Here is a 27,970-nt window from a genome sequence, read left to right on the forward strand (position 1 = left end):
TTATATAATGTATTAAATTAATATTTTCCTATCATTAACGCCTCTGTTTTTTTTTTTTTATGTATCTACGTTGCCCGGTTCGTGAACGGATAGCCTAGCTTTAATAATTAAGCTAGGCTACTATTTATTTTCACAAAATATCATGTTAAATGATGCTTGTCACTCTTTAAAAAAAAAAAAAAATGAAGCATACATGCAATACTCATGAGCCACCAAATGAGGGCAGTACACGCACAGCAGAGGAAACTATATAAATGATTACTAAGATTACTACAGTTTAAGTCTGTGAAGCCTCTTTTCCAGCCTATAAATTCAACCAAATGTATGGGTTTGAAAGATACATGATGTTGATGTGGTTGTACATGAATGTCCACGACCTGATACCTCCATGTTTTTTATTGTTTACCTCTAAGATGCATGAATGATGCTGTTTAGCTGCAAGAGCAACAACTGAAAGCATGAAGTTTAGAGAAAAATGTCACATCCATATTTAGCCCTTTTATAATGAGGGAGTCTTATTAATTCTCTGAAATATTCCTCTGCGCCTTGTTGTTTCTGTTTGATTCAATTAAATATTTGGCTTCTATGCAACAGAGTTTATTCTGCATGAAAAACACAACGACGTTATACCTGTCTGTCTGCCTGTTTGTGATTATCTCTCACTGTGAGAGATCCTGATTTTCCATTTCTGTTTCCCTCACCCCTGCGCTCTCCATGTGTCTTCCTCTTGCTGACTCTGACAGCTCGCCTGTCTCTGATTTTCCATCTCTTGCACAGTTTCAATCTTTTCTTCCATACACTGCTGGCTCTCACCACAGTCAGGATGAGAACAGATATTAAATGTATGCTCGATATGTTATTGGGCTGTAGGGGGGGGTTAAGACTAAGCGGATTGTGTAGTAGAAAACAGGAATGTATAGCTGAATGGAGGGGGGAGAGATGGAAGATTGCTGGTACATTCAAAGATATGACGAGAGATAAAAATGCCAAAGAATGGCAGGAGGGGGGGGGGGAGGGAGAGGAAGATGGGCAGTACAGAAAGATGCTGGAAAGCTACTGAGGCTTTGAAGAACCAAAATATGGTAATTCTTTAACATCAGATGAAAAAGATCTTAACTTGTGGAAAGAAGTTTTCATCTTAACGGGATCTCGTATCAAGGTCCTATGTTGTGCCAACAAGATCTGACATTCCCAGAAGATAAGACCTGTAGCACAGCGTATTGATCTTGTTCCCACATGATAATGACTGGTTCTCACTATGAATCTGGTTCACGTGAATTTTTTTTGCTCCCCCAGTCTTATTCTGTTAACGTTTAAAAAAATATATATTTTTTGTGCAGTGAGAAAGAAACATTAAACAGGTATAGGAGTCTGGGGGTTTTCTACCCTGGAGAACTTCTTTTCCACAGCATTTTGACAGGCCTTTGTGTTGGCTGATGTCATGAAATCGATCTGGCTTCACTGCTATAAATGATTTAAATTGGACAGCAGGGACCTGCAAGATGTTTGCACCCTCAGTGACTTTGACTCTGAAACCGTTTGGGACTTGTTTTTGATCCTCATGAACCTCCTTTAGGTCTGAAGCCGGTGCTTGGTAAACACTACAGCTGGAGGAGGAGGAAGACGTGAAGGTCTTGATGGGATAATGTTAATGGTGGTGGTGGGGGTGGTTTCTAGCTCAATGACCTCATCCAGTCTCCCCGCCCCTGGGAGAAAGTGAGCTCATGAGTGTCATAAAGAAAGAGGCATTTATGGTCTTTTAACAGACTTAGATGGCCTTACCCACTGTAGCACACAATCCAATTTACCAGCCTGGACTTCAGATAATGGAACATCTGTGAGAGGATGAAAAGGAATGAAACACACACTCAACAAAAATGCCTTATTTTTCAATCAGAGTGGACAGGCCTCAGCGCTTTGTCGTCTTGTTTTTGTGATGAGGAGTGTTTTTCTGTCTACACTTCACTAACACTGTTCATGTTGCCCAGAGGACGATGGGACTTCCTTACTCCACCAAACCTCTTTTACGATGAAGCAGATAACAGTTTTTGTTCACCCTTCAGGGCTTCAGCAGTTAGACTTTTTTGTTTTTGGGAAAAGAAATACTCCAGTGACGTTAAAACAGGAAAATTCATCCAGTGATGTCATGGGATTAAATAATGCACATGTTTGGAGCACATTCGTGCGAGCTGATGTTTCGCTCTCCCTAGTTTCTGTTCGTCATTTGTTCCCCCCCCCCCCCCATGCAGTTATAGAGATTTTAAAGGATGCATCTCATGTGCAGATATTTCAATGAATGAACGGTTGGCTGACTGCGAAAGGGAATAGGAGGATATTCCACTGGGAGTGAAGCGCCTCCCCTTTAATCGCTCGGTTGAGTTTGTCTCGGAGCTGTAGTCGCTCTCTTCACTCGCACATTTGGCGTCAGTCGTTAAAGGAACTCAGGCGGATTTCAGTGCTCTTGTTTTTGTTCTGTTTTTTCTTTTTTCTTTTTGTGCGTGTGTCTTTGTGGAATAAAAAGCGCCAGCAGTGGGAAGGTTCTGTCACTTCTCTGTGCCGTTTTTATTTTTGATCGACATGAAGAAACGTGGAATAAAGCGTTCAAAGTGGCTGAAGGACTGAAAAGGGTAAGTGAGTGCGCTTTCGTAGCGCAGCGCTCACTGGTGTTTAAATCCAGTGTTTTGGTGACTAATTTGAGTTAAAGTTAAAGAAAAATCAGCTTTACAAATAAGGCTGTTTCAAAACTAAACGTGTTGTGTTTGATGTTGGGTAAATTACAAAAGGAAAGCAAAAAAATACACATTTAAAACCATTTTGATTAATTGAATTCCTCATTGCTTTGATATTCTTTTACAGTCTTATTCTTATTTTTAAATCTGCATGTTAACGTCGGACTTTATTGCTGGGGTGTGAAATGTAATTGCATCCTTCGGGCAAAGTCCAGATGCCAGACATTATTGCTCCCTGCGTAAAACAAAAGGAGTGTGTAAAGCCCAGCTGTTGGTGTAGTTTAACGTCACATGGAAGCATGTAAACGCACACTTACAGTGGCTCTGGGATCAGGAGAAAGTTGTCCAGCACAAATATTACAAGAGAATCAGGACCTGTGGATTTATATTGTTTTGTGCGCTCTTTTTTTTCTAATCTTTCAATTGTTTTGTCAAGCTAAGAAAAAAACACAAATCCAATCCATAGCTCATATCTCATTAGAAATAAGGTGGAGCAATAACCTGCATGTCCCTGTCTGCCCCCTGCAGCCTCCTGCTCTCACTCCACCACACACCAGAACGTTTGGAAGCAGAGCTGCAATGGCCAAGTGGCTGAAAGACTACCTGAGCTTCGGCAGCAGGAAGGTGCCTCCACAGCCTCCCACACCAGACTACACAGAGAGCGAGATTCTTAAAGCGTACCGGCTCCAGAGGGACCTGGACTTCGAGGATCCCTACGAGGACTCTGAAAACAGGTCTAGGGGCGAGTCTGGGACTTCGGACCCCGCCACACCTGTGTATGGGTCTCCCATGAAGTCCTCCACTGTGGACGTGAAATCTCCCAAACACAGACTGATCAAAGTGGACTCACAGGAGCTGGGACGCACAAAGATCCTCCTCAGTGCCATCTCTTTAGAGGACCAGCAAGAGCCTGTAAGAGCTTTTTTCAGTTTGTTTGTAGGTGTAGGTGTTTGCAGGTCATTACAAATAAAATTTCTTATGTGGAGGTGAGAAGGAGGGATGAAGGGAGGGCAAGGAAGTAGTGAAGGATAAAAGAAACCCACTCTCCTACTTCTCTCTAATACTATTTCCATCACCGTGACAGCTTTATTGATTAGACTCCATAAGCAAGTGACTGGTAATGTGTGTCTCCAATATGCATTCTTTACATAAATCACGTTACATCCCATGCGCCACATAAATTCGGTACCGTAGAAGGAAGAGAAAATTATTGATGGCTGGAGCGGACCATTGAGTTGGAGAGGGTCACAGTCCCTGGAGTTTATGTCCTTCCATAAATAATAAATGAGGTTTAGTTTTGCAAGCTGAGATAGACCCCCTGTATGAGCACATGTTAGGGGCCATATACAGCTCGCCGCGTGGTGATATGCCAAGGGCCACTGGGAGGTATGATTTATTGTGCTGCTGTTTGTGTCATCACTGCAGTGCTTTCCTCACTATGTACTGTGCATGGCGTGCTGTAGAGAACAGACACAGCTACTGCTGAAGGGGGGGAAAAAAAGGCAAACAGATGTTGAGACTGAGCGACTGGAGCGGAAGCAAAAGGTTTTACAAGGAAATGGTCTTCACATTATTCCGCTTACATATGCTTAGTAAGTTAAGGAGTATTTCAGGGTTTTCATCGCTGCAGTTAAATCCATGACTCGGCTCACGGAAAATGCTACAAGTGCGAAAGTCCTGAAGTGGATTGAAGTAATAGTCTTAACTCAAGTCGATAGCCTCCCTCCCCCTCTAGATCCCACTCTCCTGCTCTCATTAATTTCCCAGGGTCTCTGGGAACATCCACACTCTAATTATCATTGCAGATTCCTGTGCATCGATAACCTGTTATCGAATCAACACAGGATTACAATGCAATTCTGTGAGGCAGTGAGCCCTGCGACAGTGATTTCCTTTGTCAGAGAGAGAGAGAGCGATGGTGGAGAGAGCACTTTGCCAAAAATGTGTATGTGTTTGTAGGTATGTACACATGTATTTGTGTGTGTGTGTATGTTTGTGAACATATGGCTGCCTTTGTAGCTGTCAGTGTGCCAGGTGACCACTGTTTTCCTCCTGCGCTTGCAAAAAAGAACAAATGCTCCCAACCAACCAGCTCCCTCTGTGTCGCTTCCAACGGCCAAAGGATCCATCATCTTCAGACAGGACTGGTTGCATTGCATATAGCTTAAATGTAGCAACAAACATGCAATACAGTCCCTAAGAGGGAACTATATTGTGTTGCTACTACATAAACATAGCATTGGTGTGTTTTTCTGATGTTGCTCATTAAAGATGCAAATTAGTGTCTGTAACCAAACATATATAGTTCAGTGATTGCTCTGCTCGCGCTCCATCGCTGGGCTTGATGAGCTATTGTCTGCGCAACACTTCCCTTTTTAGCATTTCTACATGTATTACAGACTGAGTTCTCCTAATTACCAGAAAATATGCAGATCCTAGGACGCTTTAATTCAAGTGTTTTCAATGAAAAGTGTGATTGATGAGGTGCAGCTTTTACAAACATTCTGGCTGAAAGTCAAAGTCATTACAGCCTATGATTGCAATTTTGTGCCTGAAAGATAAAAACATTTAAATAGTGGTTTGTATCAGAAATGCAGGAGACAAGTTAATGTTCTGTGTCCAAACCCATTTACCTTCATCAGTAAGTGTGTGTTTTGTCCTTTTTTTTTAAGGTGGTGCCGTCCGCTCCGCTGGCAGGCGAGACAGATTATTCGGACCCTTTCGACGTTCGCATGGACCACCGGTCAGAACCAGATCTCAGAACGGTTCCCTGCGAGAACAACGGCTACATGGAACCGTATGAGGCCCAGAGGGTCATAACAGGTCAGTGGACTTGTCAGTATCCTTATGAGTATTATGTTTTGACATGGTGTTTGGATTCAATCCCTTTCCTTTTACTGCTTCCTTTTTGTATTTATTATGTAAAGCCTTTACATCTATTCAAATAATGATTTAGAACTGTGTTCATAGGATGGACATCCTAAAGGGTTCAATTCTTACCTGAGATAAAAATCACAGACCATAAAATAATGTAACTGTGGCATGAAGTAATATCGTCATTGATGTAAAGACCTTTGATGAACACTGAGATGATCAGGGCGTTTGTAGGGACTTGGCTCGGGGACCGGAGAGTGGCCGGTTCAAGTCCCTGAACGGACCAAGTGTGGAGAGTAGACTGGTACTTTGAGAGATACCAGTTCTTTGCCTCCTTGAGCAAGGCACCTGACCCCCACACTGTGGACGTAGCTGCTCCTAATAGTGTGTGTGTGTGTGTGTGTGTGTGTGTGTGTGTGTGTGTGTGTGTGTGTGTGTGTGTGTGTCCTGTGTGTGACCTTTAAAAGAGAATTCAAAATCCTCTATATCAATAATCTTATCATTCTGTATCTCTCTTCTTTTTCTTTATAGTGAAGTATTTACTTTTGCCTTTACAGAATAATGCATCCCTATTTCTATATTTTCCTTTGTTTTTAGAAACACTGAGTTGAGTATTGCTCAGTAATTCCACTTTAATGACTCCGTTTCTACACTAGAGTGTTGAACTTGTCCACTCCGCTGTGTTTTCAGCTCATCGTCGGCTCTCACAAAACGTCCCTTCAGAGATGTCTATCCAGTCTCAGACGCTCCCTCCTCCCTTGTGATTTTCTCCCTCACCATCTATCGTTTTCCATTTGTCTCTCCCCCTATAACATCTCTGTCTGCCCCCTTTCCCCGGCTCTCTCCCTGCTCTGTCCCAGTCATTTAGTGTAAAAGCGTCCCCTCCCCCCCCTCCTCTTTCTCCATCTCTATCTCTCTCCATCTCGAGTGCTCTCCCTCGGCCCTGAGGGGAGTCTAGCTCTCTATAATCTGTCCTGTTTCCAAATTCCATGTCCTCTCCTCTCTCCGCGCTCACTTTCGTTGCCTTTTTGGTGGTCAAATGAAGTTCGTAGTATCAGGCTTGAAGTGAATGAAGCATCCCCCTGCGCTGCCCAATTGAGAAACCTTGAAGAAAATCTTTTCTTGCTGCAGCTGGAGAGATTAGATTCTGAGCGGTGATGGCAGAGCGTTTGGAAAGCATTGTCACAGCTCTTTCATTGACTTTGAATTGGGCCTGTCACTCCGGGGTTGTCTTTTGTCTGTCTGTGTTTCAGTCTGTTGTTGCTCATTAAAAAACACAGCAGAGCGGCAAAGACAGATGTGAGATTAAAACAGTAACTATCTCTCACGCAGACTGTCCTGAAAAGACACCTGTGGGGGTTTTTTCTCCGACTTCAGTGTTAATAGTTTAGTTCATAAGGATAAAAGAGAGACCTCTGTTTCTCTGACGCATATCTGTAAACGCCTAAACACTTCCCGTCGTCATCAATCTTCAATCTATGTCACCTCTCTGTCAAATTGCTGTTTTCTTTCCCCCCCCCCCGCCTGTGTTTTCCTCCATGTTTCCTATAAATTTCTCATTTTATTTCCTCCTCGCCTGTTTTTATCTCTCCGCCTTCATCTTCTCCATCTCCAGGCTGTCGCTGACACCGCGGGTTCCCAGCGCAGGTAGAGCAGCGTTCAGCCCCGCTGTGCTTCTGTCTCAATGACTTAACATCAAAGGCTGACAGACCTCCCCCCCCCTAACCTCCCTCCCTTGTCCTTCACTCCCGTCACCCTCCTCTCCTTGTTTCTTCACTGCTTCCTTTTCCTCTTCCTTCTCCTCCTCGCTCCACCACCTCCTCTTCCCCTCCTCCCCTCCTCCCCTCCTCCCTCCACCCTCGTCTTCATAACATCAGGGCCTTTCCCCAGGGCCTTCACTTTGTCGCCATGGTGACTACAGGGTCGCCCAACAGCGGTGTCTTGTCGTGTGAAGGTTGAAGTTTTTCTCTGCCTTTCACCAGGGAATCCTTCCATTTAGTCCTGTTCCCTTCTCAAGTGAGTGCACCTCTTTTGCAAGGCTGCTGGCTGTGTGCACAAAAGATGCCTACTCCTTCATTCCCCCCACCCCCCAACACCCCCCTCCCCCCCCATTTTCTCCTGCTCTTTACCACCTGTTTCTTTTTTCTTTTTAAATGGGTACATTTTTGAGGTCAACATATCAAAGCGCCACCGCTGATTGCTGCTGCTGCTGCAGCTTAGAGGCTCCTATTGATGCATTTAGAAGTCCGATTTCAGCCTCTCGCGTGCGTCAATAATCTTAAAGCCTTTTATCTCCGCCATATTTGACTCCACACAACGGTCGCAAGTGCTGAGAAACATTTCTCGGCTGGAACCCACTGAGAAAGTGATGAAAATGTTAACGAGGGAACACGGATGCTGTTGTGAGCCGCGCTAGATTGCTGCTGGGATTCAGGATGGACGAGAAAAGGGGGGGGGGGGGTTTGTCTACCGTGTTGCAACTCAGCATCTAGCCCAAGGCCTTGTTAAGCCCCCCCCCCTATATGAGATTCTGCGCTACTGTGAAAACATAATTTGTTTCTCTCCTCTAATTCATGTCGGAGCTCAACAGGCTTTTTGTCTTACTTTGTAATACAGAATAATATCAAATGTTGTTTCTTGCCTGCTTGTGTGTGTCGTGGGTATGAATCCGTGTTATTTTGTATATGCATCAATAGAGCTGCAGCGTGGTCCGGGAGGAGGACGGTCGCGGGGCGAGGTTCAGCTCTACGACACCCCCTATGAAGATGAGCGAGGCCAGCGCCTGGGTCTGGGTCTGTTGTACGGAGAAGCTCAGGAGGAGGGCAAGGAGAGCAGCAGGCTGCCGCAAGATGACGAGAGACCGGCTGATGAGTATGACCAACCCTGGGAATGGAAAAAGGATCACATCTCCAAAGCTTTCGCAGGTAATATTCTGACACTAAAGTCAATAAAAATCAAGGGTGGAGCAAAGCCCACCTCCGCATCATGTCGGCTGTATAACTGATAATCAATAAGCTCTCATTCAACTACCTGTTCCTACACCTGATTGAAAGAATACTCCATGAACTGCCCCGTCACTGGTCTTTGCTTGTGATTTTCAAACTGGAAAACATGGCGGCAGTTCTGGGAAATTTCAAAATGATGCAGGAAATCAATTTATGAATACATTTTAGACAGAGTTCAGACAATGGAGCTGCTGAATCATGCTTCCTTGTGTATTTAAATCAATATTCAGAGTGTCCCAGAATAAAAGCTGAGGTCCACGATGTCTAAGCGGTGTCCAGGAACAGCTGAAAGCCCCCATATTGGCAATCATCCATTGTTTTTGAAGGAAGTGTCTTCCCTACCACCTTCTGCACAGACACGTGTGCAGCTCCTGGAGCTTTTTGTCAATCATAAACCAGAGTCTTTCGGCAGAACTAGTAAAGATGGTTGAGACCAGGCTTATAAAAAAGGGGCGGTTTCAAAGGTCAGAGCCCTCCCAGGAGCACACGGAGAGCCCTGCTGCTATTACTACATAGTGGAATACTCATCTAACTGTCCTGACCTTTTAATGTAGTGTCTGCCACCAATCACTACATCTCCAAAAGCCTTGTTTTCCAGGAAACGGAGAGGGCTGTGACCTTCACTGGCTCGGCTCAAATGACACATATCTTTCAGTGTCTTTTACTACATTTACGCACCTTCTGGGGACTATTGATTTCCTGCTCTCTCACATATAATGGACCACAGTCACAAAAACCTCTCAGATTGACAGAGATGTCGTGTGTGTGTGTGTGTGTGTGTGTGTGTGTGTGTGTGTGTGTGTGTGTGTGTGTGTGTGTGTGTGTGTGTGTGTGTGTGTGTGTGTGTGTGTGTGTGTGTGTGTGTGTGTGTGTGTGTGATAAAGAGAAGGTTAGCAGAGCAACGAGCAGAAACGAGGTTCATTTTCTGTCATTATCAAGATATCATCCGCAGTTTTTCTAAAATAATTGGCGCAGTGTATGATTATTATTTTTCGAAGTTGCACTGACAGTGCGTGTCACATCCTATCTCATTATGTTCCATCTCTTGAATATAATTGGAGGGAGAGGGTGAAGTAGACGTAAGAGAGACGGAGGCATGAAGAGAAACAGAACTGGACTGATGGGTCATTTAGGAGTGGATCAGTGTAAGGCAGGCGAGGCCAAGTCAGCTTAATTGAGCTGCATCTCCAAGTCACCAAGGTCAAGGTGATGGGATAATAAATCAACCTTGCCTCGTATGCACTCCCCTCCATTCCCCGCTCTCCTCCCCTTTGCCCGTCCTGTGTGTGTGTGTGTGTGTGTGTGTGTGTGTGCCCCCCCCCTCTCTTTTCAGTTAATTACATGCCTGCGTGTGCATGACTGATCCAGTGCTAATAAGAGAGTCATGGTCAGCACACCATTGTCTGAACACACACACAGAGACATCCACACCGTGTTCAGGCTCGAATCACATTAACCAGAGGAGCAGCGAAGAGACACCGTAACGTATTTGAGAGCAGAGATGATGTCAAAAGGAGGTGCAAGACAGTTAATTTAAAAGTCAATATCACCTCTCACCTACTCAGCACGCGGCTTTATCTGTTGCTTTTTCCTCCTTTCTGCCACATACAGTATGTGCGAGCAGCGCGGCGCTTACAGCACCATTAGAGCGTGCAGTGGAGGGAAACGCTTGTGTGGCTCGAGTTGTCTGACCCCTTGTTTTTTTTTTTCCATTTGGAGGCAGCACTCTGAGCTGCCGTGCTGTCTGTCTGAGCAGACCAATGCACTGAAGTGTAAACACACAAACAAATTTTTCATTCTCACATTTAATCCATATTCCCAGATTCACTCAGCGTTTGCCAGGCATGGCCCGCATGTGAGGGAAGGGAGACATGAGGAGGACGAGGCTGGAGCAGAAAAAGAGAGGGATGGAAAGAGATGTGGAGGAAGTTTGAGAGAGAGAGGGAGGGAGAGAGAGAGAGGGAGAGAGAGAGAGGAGAGAGGGAGAGAGAGAGGGAGAGAGAGAGAGAGAGAGATGGATAGAGAGGCTGCGGAGAAGGCTAGAGAGAAATGAAAAGGGACGTCCAAGGTTATGGTATGTTTGGTGGCAGCTCAACGGATGTTTGTGGAGACCCAGTGCTTCAGAGGGGAGGGGCGTTGAGGAGAATTAATGGTCGGGGGCTGTGGCGAGGTGCGACGAAGGGAGAGGAGGGGGGAGTCAGGGCCATTGTGTCAGGGTGCAATCCGTCATCCGCTAACACAGGCGCACTCTCTCACACATATATACACTAACGCAGGAGCGGTGACAGGGCTGTCCCCACAGCCCTCCCTCCCTGCGGATGTGACACAGCCACTCAGATAACCCGCTACAGGGGGGCAAAGGGGGGCATCGCAATCTGCCAGAAGCCCCTCATCATCGCCTTCACACGAGCGCACACACACACACACATGTGGATTCTCAACTAGGTTTTCCAGCTCTGATTATCAGGGCCCCTAATTCAAGGGTGAGAGGAGGTTGTGTGTGTGTTGTGTGTGGCTGTGGGTGTGCGTGTTGTGTGTGTGTGTGCTCGCGTGCATCGCATTCATGCAAGCGCTTCTGAACAGAGTCTCTCTAATTATGATTTTCACAGCTTATCCACGCTTAAATGTAATCGCCTGGGCGAATATCGCATTCTGCTGGCAAATAGTATCAGAAATAAGCTTTGCCTCCAAAGCGTTGTATTTATTTTCCCGTGGATATGGAGTCCACTTCCACCAGCTGTGTGTGTGTGTGAGTGTTACTTTGGCGGCGCCTGAGGCTCGGACGTGACGGGCCTCGCTCAGTGCGCTGGGTTTTAATTGCAACGTTAGAAAGCTGTCACCGTTCACCGGCATCCAGCTCAAATTACAGCAGTCGTTATTTCCTGGAAGTCAATAGACAGTCCAGCGGTGAAAGATTGGTCCTGCGAACATTCATCACCAATTAGTGCGCTAATGAAAGGCACAATCTCATTATCTCTGCGATGGCCACACATAACCAACGGATGAACGGCGGTTTCAGGCATTTCATGTGTGTAAGTTTTATAGTCCGGTGAATTGATTCGGAGGATCGTCGGCGCTAAGTGGAGGAGTGTGCGCCTGATGAGAGAGCCGCAATCTGAACATCTGGAATAGGGGAGTTGAATGAATAACATTTCCACCTCTAGAAATTACTATTATGGTGCCATTGAGAAAAGCACTTATCCTCCACTTGTTCCATTGCAGCTGCTCATTAGACAGGAGCTGTGCAGAGAAGCTGCCCAGTGAAGAAGAGGAGGACGGTTTGTAAAAGTAAAAATAAACCATAAACTTTAACGTGTTTTTGAGCTGCAATTTGTTGGATAGACATTGTTATTGCTTTATTGTAAAGCACAGACACCTTGACAGATGGTGTGTCTGGTCGTCTACATGCATGTGCCCTAATAGGAGAATGAAAATGTATTTGTGTGTGAGCATGCAGACAGAAATTATGTTTTCTATTTCTGGTGTGATGCTGCTCTCTGCTGCTGTGAGCAGGCCCCGGGGGCGTCTGACCAGCCTCTTCATCAATTTACCGGCACAGTGGAAGGACTCCTGTCGCTCTTTACTCTTGCTTCCTCTTTTCTCCTCTTTGTCACGTTTCCTCCTACTCGCCCCGGCCCTCTCCCCCTGTTGCGTTTCTGTCTCCTTCAGCGTGAACCTTTACTGACATTAATGAAAAAGGCATGTCCTCCGTGATTCCCTCTCCCCGACCAATATGAGAGATGAGTGGAGAGGTGATGGAAGTAGAGTAGGGCAAGAGAGGAGAGGAGCGAGGGAATATGGAAAGAGACATAATGCCCCACTTAGAGGAAGATAGGTGAAAGAGGGGCGAGGAAGAAAGAGGGATGTATAGTACGGAGAGAAAGACGGTGAGAGCAGCAGGAAGTGGATTCAATAAATATCTGGACATTTCAAGAAATACATGATGCTTAAAATTAAAATCTAAATGGTGTGGATCCATATTGGGAAAGGGGAAGTTGCATGAATTTATGCTTTCTTCTTCTTCCCTGGCATGCGGTGTTAATTGTCTGTCCTTATGGGGGCCATTTTGCCCAACAGAAGGTCTTTGTGTGCAGAGGAAAGACGGGCAGCCAGGGCTGTTTCAAAAAACAGATGTCTTCATTAATGGACCTAATGAAGCCGTCTTTGTCTGCTACTCTTTTATTATGAACAAACAGAAAACAGCTTGCGTGCTTGAAAAGTCAGTTATCCGTCACTCACGGCGATGTGTGTGTGTGTGTGTGTTCCCCCCCCCCCCCCCCCAGATACTTTCTGGTAATTGTTAGCAGGTAGTTGAGGCAACAGACACATGTGGGATTTACTGTCACCTGCTTCATCAGCTGGGGTAAAAAGGGAGACAGAACACTTCTTTGTTTTTAGCAAATATAATGAATACAGTGTCGTGGATTTTAGATACAAATCACATGACGAGCTGATCTGAGAGCAGATGAGAGCGGCAAACATTAGTGTGTCTCTGGTGTTGGGGAACAAAGCAGAGCACTTTTAGCCTTCTCTGTATGAGATCCACAGGTTCCCCATCAGAAGTCAAGTGTGCGTGTGCGTGTGTGCGTGTGTGCGTGCGTGCGTGCGTGTGTGTGTGTGAGACTAAGCCTTTTTGTTATCAGATTAAGGAGTTCGGACAAGGTTTGTGTTTGTATGTTGGTGTTTATGTAAATCCTTTTGCAGTGGAGAGAGCTTCCAATCTAACGGCCAGATAAAAACCGTGTGGGAGGGGGGGGGGGGGGGGGAGAGGGGGTGTAGGTCACAACATGAGACATAAAAAGCTGTTATGTGTCTGATTATCTAAATGGTTTATTTAGTTTTATTGATTTTACTTCAGTTTCAGTTAAATCAGGGGGAGACGAGAGCCGTGGAGAGAAGGGTACCCTGTGACCGGTGGTTTCAAACCTGTGTAGTCGAGACGACCGAGATCATTGAAATTGAAACCAGAAGAAACGAGTGTATTGTTTGAAATGTCCACGTTCAAAGCCAAACTCAGCCATTGGGAAACGATTTAATTAGTTTCAAACCTTTTTTGGCAACTAGAAATCAGATTTTAAGATTCAAGAACACGAGACAGAATGAGAGACGACGGAGAGGCATTTTCCCCTCCGTCTGTGTAACAACCTGAGCTTATCTCTCGCTCGGATGGCTGAGCGCATTTCTGATCTTTAATAAATTGTCTCGGCTGTCTCCCTTCTCTCCTCTTTCTTGTTACCCTTCACTTGCTTGTGTGTGTGCCTCTCATTTACATCGTCCTCTCTTTCTAATGCGCCTGTCCATTTAACTAGAGATTTAGAGGTGTGTGTGTGTGTGTGTGTGTGTGTGTGTGTGTGTGTGTGTGTGTGTGTGTGTGTGTGTGTGTGTGTGTGTGTGTGTGTGTGTGTGTGTGTGTGTGTGTGTGTGTGTGTGTGTGTGTGTGTGTGTGTGTGTGTGTGTGTGTGTGTGTGTGTGTGTGTGTGTGTGTGTGTGTGTGGACCTGCGTGCATGTCTCCCATTGAGGGGTGCCAGGCCACACTTTTATCCTGGCTTTAGCGGAGGTGCGGCCCGCTCCAGATGGGGCCATTGTACTGCGCCTTGCATCAATAATTCACGGAGAGCCAAAGAAAGTGGCGGAGTGTGTCTGCCTGCTCAATAATTAACCAGGGAGAGAGAGAGAGGCATGTATGTACAGCCTGGGTCTCTCACCAAACGCCTATTCAAATGGCCTTTGATGTCGCGGGCCTGGGGGGGTCTTTGGATTTGTCAGCTCATTAAGATGTCACCCCTCTTTTCCTTTTATTTGTTTTGTAATCCCCTTCCGTGGTGAGCAGGAGCTGAATGTACAGTGTGAAACTGGCATAGTGTGTGTGTGTGTGTGTGTGTGTGTGTGTGTGTAAGGCTGCAGTAATGACTGTTGAAGTACATGGTTGCCTGCCATGGAGGATAATGAGCTATTTTCAGTTCTGTGCACCTTCTGTGCTCTCCTACAGTAGGTAGGACAGTGAATGGAGCGTTATTCTGCACCTTCTGTCCTCAGTTCCTGCTCTGTGGGTTGCACATGAAGTCACGTTTTGTTTTCGTTGCCCTGCTGCTACCAAGTGGATTTGTTCAAATGACTATAAATAATGCAGCCTCTGACTTCTCCTGTCCTCGCTGTTCCATCTCCAGCTCCAGTCTTACCACACATGATGAATTACTGTAAATGTAGCGTCTGAAGAATATGTTTTTGCAGTGTGATGAAGCAAAGAGGCAGGCGGTAGAGTGTGTTACTTGTCTTCATGACAGGAGGTGTAGTTAATGGCACCACATCTCTGTCATCTGCACACACACACACACACACACACACACGCTGCCTCACCCACTCAACAGGGCTTCCTTTTCTTCTCACTTTCTCCTCACATTCAAATCTTGCACCTGATTTCAGCCTCGCGTCTTCATCACCGCCACTTCTCTCACATATCTCCCTTCTTCAGTTAACTTTGTTCGAGCCCATCTGCTGTTTTTCTCACTCTGTCGCTGCCTTTTTCTCTCGCCTCCTCCCCGCTCCCCTCCACTCCATTAGAAATGAGGGATTTGTCGGAGTTGCCCTGGCCTGCCCCAGTGGGTCAACTGGAGGAGGAGCCCCCCGTCAGAGAGCAAGGTGACCTCCCACCCTGAACACAACCCTCCCCCCCCCCCCTTCCCTGCCTCCCGTTATCAACCCAAACACACATGCAGTCACCCTGACCTTCATGACCCACGCTGTTGTTCTACATCTGCTCTACCTCCACCCTAAACCCCCTGCGGCCTCCATCTGCAACCCCTGCATTTGTCCCTGCCTGTTGCGGCTTCTTTGGGTTTAAAGTTCCTTCTTACCGCATGAAAAGCTCCCTGTAAATTAAGATGCTTGCCTTGTTCATTTCAGTGTACTTAGAAGTGCTATGGAACACTTAATGTTTAATTACAAGTTCGGTAGATTGAGTTTCGCCAAAATCGGGCACAGAAGGGGTAAATAACACTTCGGTGTGTGCACGTAATGTGCTCCAGAATAGAATCAGGAGCGTCAACATCAGTGATCTGCAGTGTAGTCTGTTGGAAAACAAAGACTTGCACCAGAGCCAAGCAGGGCAGCCGCCAACTTACTGTCTCTATCTGCCCTCGGTGACTAATAACAATGTTGATGATGGTAATTGTGATGATGCCGGTAGTTTTGTTCGTTCGACTTCTCTCTGCTGCATGCGTGGTTTTGCAATAGCAGGATGTCTGATGTTTACCCGACTCTGGCTGTGAGGTTTAATCCCTTTTTGATCATAGCACTGTGTAAATACTCTGACTCACTCCTTCTGTCCCCCTCTGCTCACAGTGCAGTTTGATGGCGCGGAGTGGGACCGCTCCTCGTCGCCCACGGAGCGGTTGCGTCCACCGGGGCCCAGGTCCAGCCCGCTGGCAGGAGGGGGGTTGAAGTTTCGAATGCAGCAGGAAGCCCTCACCATGGTGGGGGAGAGAGTGGACGCCACTCTGCCTCTGGAGAAGCAGGTGTATGTATGCAGCCTTCGGTTAAACCCACATGAACTACATTAACATCAGTTGCTACGTGCAGGAGGCCACACTGTAGTTCAGGTTTAATCAAACCAAGAGGCTCCCATGCTGCGACCTTTGATACTTAATGAAAGAAGTTATCTTGGAAGAAAAATCGCAGCAATAGTACTGATCATACAGTTTACATCAGCTGCACAGTTTACCCACAATGCTGTGCAGTTTCGAATAGAAATCCAAGTACAGTAAGATATATATATTTTTTATATATATATTTTTTTTAATATATATATATTTTATATATATATATATATATTTTATATATATATTTTATATATATATATATTTTATATATATATATATATATATATATATATATATATATATTTTATATATATATTTTATATATATATATATATATATATATATTTTATATATATATATATATATTTTATATATATATATATTTTTTATATATATATATATATATATATATTTTTTTTTTTTTTTTATATATATTATATATATATATATATATATATATATATATATATATTATATTTATATAATTAAAACAGGCATTTTGGTCTGTGTTGTGATGTTTACATGCATCAAACAAATCTAAAGTATGCAATTATTAATTATGTAAATGTAATTAGCATAAGCTATTAATCTCTGCGGGCTGCACATGTAAATGTCTCAGCAGGGGCTGTCATGCACGTGCATTTATCTTACATTGTTATAAAAGTGATTTTTGAATATTTGAGGAAGAAGAGCGTGGTTATACATCCTTCAGATAAATCCATTTAATTGCCCTGCTTTGATTTATTGAGGGCGTGGACACATTAAAACGCCACGGTATGTGTTTCAGCTAAGCAGCAACCCATCAGAGTTTACAGAACTGTGAAAGGTTAGAATGAGAACTAATTAAGTCGGGTCATTAAAAACACACATTTACTTTGGTCTTGTAATTTCAGACATCATTGGTGTAATTTATATGTTGTTTTTGTGCACATAGAGGGACATTTAACTAATGGAATCCAAGCACACGACTCCCCTTAAGCACACATGCACGAGACACACATTGTTGTGCTCACAAACACATTGATGCGCACACGTTCACTTAAGGATGGTTGTTGATTATTATGCCCCATTACTCCCTGATGATCTCTTAAGGGCTTTTATGAGATTCAGAGAAACAACATCACTGACGACCTGAAGCGTTCGGTACATCAGACCAAAGCATGTCCAGGAAGGAACTAATTATGTTACTTATTACATTATTTTGTATTATTCTTTGGGGAAACACTTCCTGTATCTGTAGCCTCCCTAGAGGCGTGGCTCTCTGTCAGCCTGTGTGTTGGTTGGTTGGTCCAGACTGAAGTATCTTTACAATAACTGGATGGACTGCCATGAAATGTTGGCCATTTTGGACACGCTCAGTGCCACCATGACGTTAACATTTGTAGTTATGAGTGACATTTCTGGTGCACCCGTCAGGATGAATTGTAATAACTTGAGTGTATGAGTTTTAATTTGTCCAACACTTTTTGGTTTGTAAGACCAAATAACTGCAAAGCTAATGACCTCTCTGCAGCCGCTGTACTTTGCTTCTGTGTTAATCAGCAAATGTTAGCATGCGTACATGCTCAGCTATTATGATGAACGTGGTAAACATCATACGCCTCTGCATGTTAGCGTCGTCATTGTGAGCGTGTTGGGAGCGTTTAGCTCAAAGCAGCGCTGTGCAAAGTGCAGCTTCACAGAGACGCTGGCCTGACTGTCGACTCTGTGTCTCATTACAACTGTTGTTCAGCTGTAATGTTAAAGACCAGCGTAAATGTGAGAGCTGCCACTGATCATGATGATACAAGAAGTAAATATTAGCAGTAAGAATGTTTTTGTTAAATAATATTATTAGAAAAAATGAAAAAACATGTAATTAGAAATAAGAAATGTCCTCTGGACTCATCGCAGTAAATCCTCAGTAACATCTTATGTGCATCTATTGCTATAATTATCAATTTGTGGAATCAAATCATTAAAATAACAATACAGTGTCGGCATCCAGCAGTAAAAGATGTAAAAGTATGTTTGAATGACACTTAACTTACCACTTTTATCATGTCTTATTTGTGTGTGTTGTGTGTTCTCAGATGGTACCACGGTTCACTGTCGCGTTCAGAGGCAGAGTCGCTGCTAATGCTGTGCAAAGAGTGTAGCTACCTGGTGAGGAACAGTCAGAACAACCGCTCTGACTACTCCCTGTCCCTACGGTAAGACGCACGCACACACGCACACACTGACCTCCCACTCCAACATCAAACACCTGAGCACCTTCAGTATTGTTCTCCGATTAACAGCGTTACAATTTAATTGCACACTTGTAATTCTCTTCTGCCGTGCGACTGAGAAGTGTGTGTGAAGCCACCTGAGCTACCGACCTCATATCGCAGTCTCCACACCTCTCCATCTGTCTCTCCCTCCTCTGCCTCCCTCCTCTCCCCTCCACCATCACCCCCACTGAAGATCACTGCCGCACTGATTCCTCTCCCGATACTCATTTGCAGGGCACAATACTGCCTATCTGGTCAAATCTCTCCCTTGTAATTACTACCGCGATCCATCGTCCCAACCTCACGCCGCACTCCCTTCATCCCTCTCTCCTCACCCCATCCTTGGCCCTTCTCTGTGGCCTTCCTCCGTGGCCCCAGCGGGCCCTCTTAAGTGGTAATCAGGCAGGTAAAGCACACTTCAGTGCACACATCATCCTCCCCGTAATCACTAATGAATATGAATTACCTTCTGTGGGCCACACGAGAAGTGAATCCGTGAGGGAAGGGGGGGGGGGGGGTGAGGCACAGAGTGTCACTGTGTTGTGCTGACATATAAACAAGCTCATGCATTACTCATTTACATGAGTGGAGTGGGTTTGACACGCACACACACACACATGCATATTTGCGTAGGCAACAAGGTCACTACTGGCTGCGGTTCCCCAGCTGGTGCATGTGAGGATGTGAAGAAGTGATATCTCTTGTGAAACTGCAGAATGTATAACTGTGTGTGTGTGTTAGTCGGTTGGTTTTGTCCTTCGTTGAAGTCGACTTAACAAAAACAAAGAACAGCATGAAACAAAGGGGAAAAGAGTCGAAGCCGCTTAGATCTTTAATCAGCTTAAAGGGAAACGTTGCTTTCAGACGGCCTTTATTTTCTTAGTTTTGGTCGTCGTGCTAATTGCTAATGCTAACATTAAGTTAATTGCTCAGTTCAAGGAACACGACATCGTCAGGCGGGACGAGAAACAAGAGCAGTCAGATGATTGTACAGCTTTTAAACTTTTGGTTTTAGCTCGTGTGAAATTGTCTGCGTGTTTTTTAAATGTGAGTCTCGGCCCCTTTTCTGTATCTCACATATTCTCCCCCCTTGTCCGCCATGTTTGTAGTCCACACACGCCAAATGGACTACACTCCCCTTAAGTGTATTCGTGTGTCAGATGTTTTGCATCGGGGACATTTCCTGGAACGTACTCTGACGTGCTCTTGCATTCTGTTTGTCTTGTTTGTCTGGAGACGTTCATGACTGAGAGCTTGTGTTTGGAATCAATAATTACTTTCCTTTGCTTTATTTCTGGTGGGTACAAGGTCTAAAAACTACAGAAACAATTGGACTCTTCCTGTTATGTCTCCAGTTTGATGGAAAATGTTCCATCGTGTCTGCGTGTAGATTGGAACGACGTCTTTATCGGGGTGTTGTGACTGGTGATGCTACCTTCGTGGTGTCGACATACCCTTCGGCAAGGACAGCTTGTGAAACGCAGCACTGAAACAGACGGGCCTGCCAGAGTTAAACCGACATGAATATATGGTGGCTTCTGATGTACCATGAGATACAAAGAGTCCACGAAACAAATGTCAACTCTGAACGCTGGCGTGATGAAGCGTCTGGCTCCGGGGCTCTGGAGGCCAGAGGGACGATCATAAACTGCCGGATGTTCGGCCGGTTGTAGTCACAGTGAGGGTTTTGGGGGTTTCACTGCTCTTCACAATTTAATTTGATTTACTAGAACAATGACAGTTATGGTGACCGATTTCAGCCCTCGTCTTTCCCTCTGCTTCTATAATTAGACATACATCATGACTGGCTGGCTCTTAAAGGGGAAGTCCAGTCGCGGCCGCCTGGCACTTAAAGGGAAGGAAGCAGTGTCGTTCTCTGCTCGGCTAAGCCTCTTTCACAGTCCAGCGTTCCTCTTTCTCAATCTCAATGGCTCAGTCTTTCCTTTCATGTGCAATTACACAACTCATTCATCCATCATAATGCCCCGTCCTGCCTAATGTGTGACATGGTGTTAAATCTTGGTTAGATTCATGTCCTCAAAGTGCAGGAACAAGAAGTGAACATAAATCCAAGCTGTCTTTTCCACTGTGCCATTATGTGACGGACGGCTGCGTGATGTTTTATGTGTCCCACATTTAATGTCTTCCCTCTTTGCTCTCTGTTATATGATATCTCTCCTTCTCTTTCTTCCTGTTTTCTCCTCACAGGAGCTGCCAGGGTTTCATGCACATGAAGTTCACTAAGTATAAAGACGGCAAGTACATCCTGGGACAGAACAGTCCTCCCTTTGACACCATCCCCGAAGTCATCCACTTCTACACCACGCACAAACTCCCGATCCGAGGTGCCGAGCACCTGTCCCTGCTGTTCCCCGTGCTGGTGCAGACTCTCTGACGCTCCTCCTGGACCTCCAGGCTTTCATTGTGACCGGACACGTAGAACTTTGAATGTTTGATTGGATCTTCCCAGAGGAGTGCGGTCTGTTCTCTCTTCCTTCCTTCCGACTGGACTACTTTTGATGATTCAACACACCGTGGGGCTAAAGCCCTCACACACCACTGCTGTCGTACCTGTGCCAAGTGTCGCTAACATCCGGGGCGGGGGGGGGGGGGATCGATTCACATGAAATGCAATGCCTGAACTTTAGGCCACCTTTGCTGTAACTCCTCTCTCTCATCTCGCTCTTCCTGATGTGAAATGTGAAATTCTTTTCTTTATTACATTTTCATACATAGAGTGAAATGCAGAGTGTGAATGTTCTGACGTACCTGCAGGAGGTTTAGATTTAATTACTGCTGATCCACAACAAACACCTCGTCGACCCTGGTAGAACATTTTGCTGTTGTTTGGTGAAAAACCTCGCTAGTCGTATTTTGCAGATTTTTCATGTTTATATAAATCAATGCATTAAATTGTACCGTTATAAGATGAGAAACCTTTTTTCATCCTCGGGCTTGGGAGTCCCTGTTTCCATATCGACTTTGTTTAAACAATGCTATGTTGGAGGTATAAAGTTGTTGTTTTACCAACAACAGATGCTTTTCTACACCTGTTATATCTCACCCAGTCTGTTCTGCACCGCCATGCTGCTGTGTTGTATTGGTGCTTGTGTTGACCTCGCTGACCTGTGACTCTTGGTTGGTTGCGTACATCGCATTCGGTAGACGATGCTGCGTTTGTAAATCAATGCTGCCATTTTCTTTCCATTGACTCGCACATCTCCTAATCAGGAAAGACTTTGAAAACAAACGGTAAAACTTTGCGACTGTTGGCCACGTTCTCACACTTCCTACATATCCCAGCTCAGATTTTTTGTACCGGCCAAGTCGCTGCATGCTGGTTGGTGAGTTTAATTTCAGTTTGCCATCTGGAATGGGTTCCCATGTCTGCTGCCTGGTTGCAGCATTGTGTGGCAAAAACAGTTTTCAGATGGAGCCAACTTTGGACAAATGTGGGAAAAAATAATCATTTAAATTATTACTTCTTATTCCAAAATTGATTGTTGATTATTATTATTATTATTATTATTATTATTATTATTATTCTGGCCATTTTCTGTCACTAATAAAAGATGACAGGATGTGTAATGTACCCGCTGTGTTGAAGCATCTTTATGTAGATCAGTGCTTCCTAACCTGGGGGCTGGGACTCCCACAGGGGGTTTGGAGATGAGTCGTGGGAGGGAAATAATGAAAAACAAAATTCTGCTACACACAATCATGTTGAATTGTTAGACTAGTGTATGGCTTTGTTTGTTTCTTGTGAAATGCTGTATTTTTACACCCATTTCGGCCTCTAAAGTTATTCTGCTCGTGTGTTTGAGAGGCGATCAGATTTTATACATTACTCACGTAGAAAGAAGGGAAAGAGGCACAAAGGAGACCTCGCAGGGAGATTGCGTTGCTCCACACACTAAAAAATGCACGAACATTTTCTTTCCCTCGTTCATTGACGGCAGCGTTGGGAGTTAGAGGGTGAGAACTGGGGGTGAGGTGTGGCTGAGGAGGGGTGGTGCAGCCCTCATTATTTGGGCTGCGCCGCAGTGAAAAGCACTGGGATTGCTTTCATTACTGAGCCAAATGAAATAGCAGAGGCTGATTACCCGCGTGACGGAGAGAGGAGACGAGCCGGATCACTCTATTGGGGAGAGAAAGTGAGGGGGGGAGGAGGAGGGAGACGCTGCCTGTACTTTCCCAACGAGACTGTGTGTGTGTGTGTATGTGTATGTGTGTGTGTTTTTGTGAGTATAAGAGAGAGAGAGACGGTGACATGGAGGGGGGGCTGCGAAAGTCCCATTTTTTCAAACAAGGCTCCCTGGGGAGGGATATGAATAATAATGACAGTAGCAGAGCAGCATGTTAAAATCAAATAAATATCACTCTCTCATTTCTCTGGGTTTTGTTTATCTCTTACCTCGTCTCGTTTCTGTGAGATGTTTTTCAGGAGACAGAAGGACACCGAACATAAAGCTGTATTTCTGTGAGGACATTTGTGTAGGCTGGAACAAATGGCACTGTCCTCGCAGCATTATGGATTGTGTGTGTGTGTGTGTGTGTGTGTGTGTGTGTGTGTGTGTGTGTGCAGCTGTCATATCAGAATGTGTGTAATGTCAGATCTGGGGGTGTCAGCGATTACACGGAGACGGCAGCTGTTAATCCATCAGACAGGCTCGGAGGAATGAACACCTGTGATCACCGCAGAGCCACAGAACATATTAGGAAACCACACACACACACACACACACACACACACACACACACACACACACACACACACACACACACACACACACAGCCTAAAAGAGTTGTTTTCATTTTTACATTTTGCACAGAAGATATTTTGACATTTCTATTGTGCAAAGCCGACTGTCGCACTGTCACGACTTACAGGGACACTTGAACTGAGCAGAGCCGTTGCTAATATTATTACAGGTCAGCTTTTCCTACTGTGAAATGTCAAAATGCTCCAAAAAAAAAAAGATTATTAGTTAATTATTACTTGTAGAAACACAAACCGCGAGTAAAAGAAGCAGAATAAAATGGGACACTTAGTGATGTTAAATGGTTTCTATGAAAAGTCATCTACTGCCACTTCGCACAGGACTCTTTGTTGTTATTTGTTGTTTTGAGTATTTCACTGAGTTGGATTTGAAACCCAAGTTGTAAGAGGCTCTGACATGAGTTGCACAAAGGAAGTCTATATCATGGGTGTCTCCACCTCCAGTTGCTCTTTCACACAACACATAAACCTCCAGGCGAAACTTGCATGCTCAGAGACAAGGAATCAGCCAGCTGTGCACGCCCTCAACGCCACAAGAGAGGCACGCATGTCGAGCTAAAAGGGCCGTCGTCCTCCTTCTCACTTATCCCCCTGTCCCAGACACGCTAATCCCAGCAGTTGTGGCAGGCAGGCAGGCAGGAGTGGAACAGATAGATTGGAGGTCAGTGTGAGCAGGTGTCTGCATGCCGGCCAGAAGACTGCAATCAGGGAGCGTTGGAAGAGAATGTAGCTGCTGTTTTGGGGGATTTGGGGAGAAGGGGATACTTAGGAGATGAATTTCAAAGCAATCGCTTATCCACTCCTGCCACCTATCTGTAATGATAGGATGGCATTGAAAGGCTGGTTTCAGACTTGAGTACAGCAGAAGAAATATAACATGGATAAGACATACAGCGAAACACGCACACCTGCACACAAATCTGTCAAAAGTTCAAACTGTTTGTTTTAAATTCATGCAATTGAATCATATTTTCAAATAATTGAATTAGTGTATTCTACCCAGGTTCAGTATTTACTCATCTATAAGATACACTTAAAGCTGCATCAAAATGAGGGTGTAGTTCTCTTCCTATTGCTCGTGAGGCCCAGCCTACTTTCTCACATTGTGCTTAATATCCTTGTATATTGAATGTGTACCATATATATATATATATTTATATATATTTATATATTTATTTATTTATATATATATATATATATATATATATTTATTTATATATATATTTATTTATATATATATATTGATATATTTATATATATATATATATATATATATATATATATATATATATATATATATATATATATATATATATAAATATATATATTTATATATATATTTATATATATAAATATATATATATTTATATATATATTTTTATATATATATATAAAAAAATATATATATATTTATATTTATATATATATATATATATATATATATATTTATATTTATATTTATATTTATATTAAAAAAGCAGTTTGAGAAAATCACCTTGGGCTTTTGGGAAATTGAGGAAATTTCCTGACAAGTTAGAGGCCAGACACTTAATCAATTAATTGAAAACATAATTGAGAGATAAATTGGTAATGAAAACAAATGTTAGTTGCAGCCTTACGGCACACTTTAGGCTCAGGACTCTCTTACGCTTCAGTATTCTTGCTGTAACTCAACTGGAGTGTACTTGATCAGCACTAGACGGGAGGATTTATGGCAGTGGGGTGTCGAGGGGGATGCTGGGAGGAGTGTCAACCAAGCCAAGTCTCAGCCAGCTCTCGATATCCTCCTCCGATGTGACCTTTGCCTTCGCTCCACCCAGCTGCTCCCTGAATAAAACCCTCTGATCCCCGCGAGCTTATCACCAAAGTCTGCCTGGGTCTTCACTCTCTTTGTGGCAAAAGTAATTACACTGTGTCGGAGAGCTGTGAAGGTGAAGGTAGGGGAGGAGGATCATCACACACCACATGCATGTGTGTGTGTCTGCTCTGGTGAGAGGGGTACAACTCAGCTGTAGAGGAGAGAATGGCCTCAGCTGGGGTCTCCCTGCGTGAGCGGGCGCCTCAAACGGGACCGCTCGCCGCTCTCCTCCTGGCTCCACTCCACCTCCAAGCTGCTTCAAAAAGGGGACTTGAGAATGACAGAAGTGTTTCATACTGGCACATTCAGTCGCTCGGACCAGATGGAGTCTTTGTTCTTTCTCTCAAAAACACACACGGATGCACACATGTACCCTGACACACACACACACACACACACATATACACACACACACACACACACACGCATGCATGCACACGTCGTCACCACACAGCAGTATAAAGCCAGGATCATGATGACAGGGGGTGGTGCGATTCTCTTGTCCGCTGGTCGTGTTCACATTAGTCATATGCAAATCAGCATTGTGCACAGAGAATGACACAAATCCACCATGTCTAAATCCTCAAAGAAGACTGGTGGCGGTTATTTAGTTAACATGATTTATTAAGGTGTTTGACCCAGTTAGCACAGGCAGCCATTAAACTGTGTTTGTTTCAGATGTTTGGACAAATGGAATCTATCTTTGATCATGTCTCCTAGATTAAAGATTGTTTCTAATCCACCCTTAATAACCATTATTTTATTGTTTTACTGTTATTGTTTTTGTTCTGGATCCATATTTTAGATTCCATCTTGGTAGAAGGTTTTTCCAAATGCATCATGACCTTCTCCATTATTTATTTTGGCAATCCATTCCAAACCATACAGGTTTGATAAGACAACAGTATTGATTAATGATTAGGAATACAGATTTGTTTTGTATTCTCCAGGTATAAAGCTTGGTAGTCTAGCTGATGCCACTGAGCAATCAGCTGGCACCACTGGTGTGTATTAGTGTTTGCTTCCAGACACCTTATACTTCTCCTGATGATGATGAAACAGCAACTAGGGGGAAGAAAGGTGAGAAAGAGAGAGAGCGATTTACTGACTTTTGGCATTTTCTAATGTTCCAGATGTCATAAGAAGACCATCATCTGCGGCTAATTCAGGAAGCAGGGTGCTCAAACATTTCTGTCAGGAAGCAGTAAGTGACCTTTAAGCTGGAAATGCTCAGCTGGTATTGTGTCCTCACTGTCTCTTTTCATCACATCTGGGGGTGCCGGACAGAGACACATCCTTAGCTCAGGTGAGTATGAAATGCCAGTCTGTCAGCTCCGGTTTGGTCTTTGCTGTGCAGTGTGGCATGAACAACAAACGCTGCTGCAATCAGCCCTTCTATCGGCATCTAGAAAACAAACTTATCCACTTCCACTTGAAGTATCTGATCAAGTTATATAATGATAGTGGGTTTTTCACAACAGTAAGCTCTTCAAAGTAAGATTAATGCAGAATATCTTCTATGACTAATAGCTACCTGACCTTGCCGAGCTGGAAACCCCTAGTTAAAATAAATATCAAGAGTTTCTCTGCATAATTCATCATAGGCTGACCCAGGTCTACCCATGAATGGGAATAAGAGAGCATCAATCAGCTTCCCATCAGGGATATTAAACGAGTGCAGCAGGTTAAATCATATGACATTTATCTCCCCCTGTCTGAATAGCAAATGATAAACTGAAGAGTGTTTGTGCTTATATGTGTGGCTTAAAGGGACAATTTACTCCAATATCATAAATACATGTTTTCCCTTTTACCTGTAGGGCTATTTATCAATATAGATTGTGTTGATGTGAGCTGCAGAGTGTTGGAGCTGTAGCGTCTGCCTTCTCTCTAATCTAACGGCACTAGACGACACTCGGCTTGTGGTGCAATGTCTCTTTCCAGAAATCATGACCTGGTTACTCAAGATAGTCCACAGACCTTGTTGTGAGCTGTTTCATGATGAAACTATTTTCTACCAAACTACACCCGCCAACCGTATCACAGCACAGAAGGAAGCGTGCATCTACTCATGGGCGAGAGGCTCATGCTGCTGTACTGCTAGCTAACCAGAGCGAGCTAACCAGAGCGAGCTAACCAGAGCGAGCTAACCTGAGCGAGCTAACCAGAGCGAGCTAACCTGAGCGAGCTAACCAGAGCTAGCTAACCAGAGCGAGCTAACCAGAGCGAGCTAACCAGAGCTAGCTAACCAGAGCGAGCTAACCTGAGCGAGCTAACCAGAGTGAGCTAACCTGAGCTAGCTAACCAGAGCTAGCTAACCTGAGCTAGCTAACCTGAGCTAGCTAACGTTACAGCTCAGACGAGGAGGACAACATTAATGTTTACATCTCAAGCCCGAGTGTAGTTCGGCAGAAAGAAAATAGTTCCTACATGAAACAGCTCACAACAAGTTCTGTGGATTATCCTGAGTAATCAGGTCATGATTTCTGGAAAGAGACATTGCTGTTATGTTTTTAAAAGTTGTCACCACAAACTGAGTGCCATCTAGTTCCGTTATATTCAAGAGAATCAATCAATTAAGTTTATATATAGAGCACATTGCATACAGGAGTAGCAGACATCTCTACGGTGACTCACACCAAAACAATCTAGATTGATTAATAGCATTTCAGGAAAGAGGGGAAAATATGAATTTCTGATTTGGGGGTGAACTGTCCCTTTAAGCCTTTATGTGACTACAACAGACTGATGTGAGCAAACGTCTAAATGGTACAAAGCATACAGAGAACATCCCTCTCTGGTGTTCCTGTATATGTGTGTAGACAACAGAGGAAGGAGTTGAAGCATTGATTTTAAAAACATGACACGTGAAC

The 27,970-nt window shown here is 44.2% G+C and overlaps 1 protein-coding gene across 3 annotated transcripts in view; it reads left to right on the plus strand.

Annotated features, from left to right (window-relative positions):
* shdb (Src homology 2 domain containing transforming protein D, b) overlaps nucleotides 1–22,051 on the plus strand; it is a 22,321-nt gene extending 270 nt beyond the window's left edge. The window contains exons 2-9 of one of the 3 annotated variants that reach the window (XM_029429925.1): nucleotides 2,285–2,627; nucleotides 3,258–3,641; nucleotides 5,402–5,552; nucleotides 8,300–8,527; nucleotides 15,171–15,248; nucleotides 15,951–16,125; nucleotides 18,280–18,399; nucleotides 20,668–22,051. In XM_029429925.1, the coding sequence (XP_029285785.1) occupies nucleotides 3,309–3,641; nucleotides 5,402–5,552; nucleotides 8,300–8,527; nucleotides 15,171–15,248; nucleotides 15,951–16,125; nucleotides 18,280–18,399; nucleotides 20,668–20,854 (1,272 nt within the window). In that variant the 5' untranslated portion in view covers nucleotides 2,285–2,627; nucleotides 3,258–3,308 and the 3' untranslated portion in view covers nucleotides 20,855–22,051. The remainder of the gene's footprint in view (nucleotides 1–2,284; nucleotides 2,628–3,257; nucleotides 3,642–5,401; nucleotides 5,553–8,299; nucleotides 8,528–15,170; nucleotides 15,249–15,950; nucleotides 16,126–18,279; nucleotides 18,400–20,667) is intronic. The other 2 variants (XM_029429926.1, XM_029429927.1) reach the window with 2 other exon arrangements.
* The last annotated feature ends 5,919 nt before the right edge of the window (nucleotides 22,052–27,970 follow it).

Source organism: Cottoperca gobio, chromosome 4 (genome assembly GCF_900634415.1).
Source record: "Cottoperca gobio chromosome 4, fCotGob3.1, whole genome shotgun sequence".
NCBI classification, from domain to species: domain Eukaryota; kingdom Metazoa; phylum Chordata; class Actinopteri; order Perciformes; family Bovichtidae; genus Cottoperca; species Cottoperca gobio.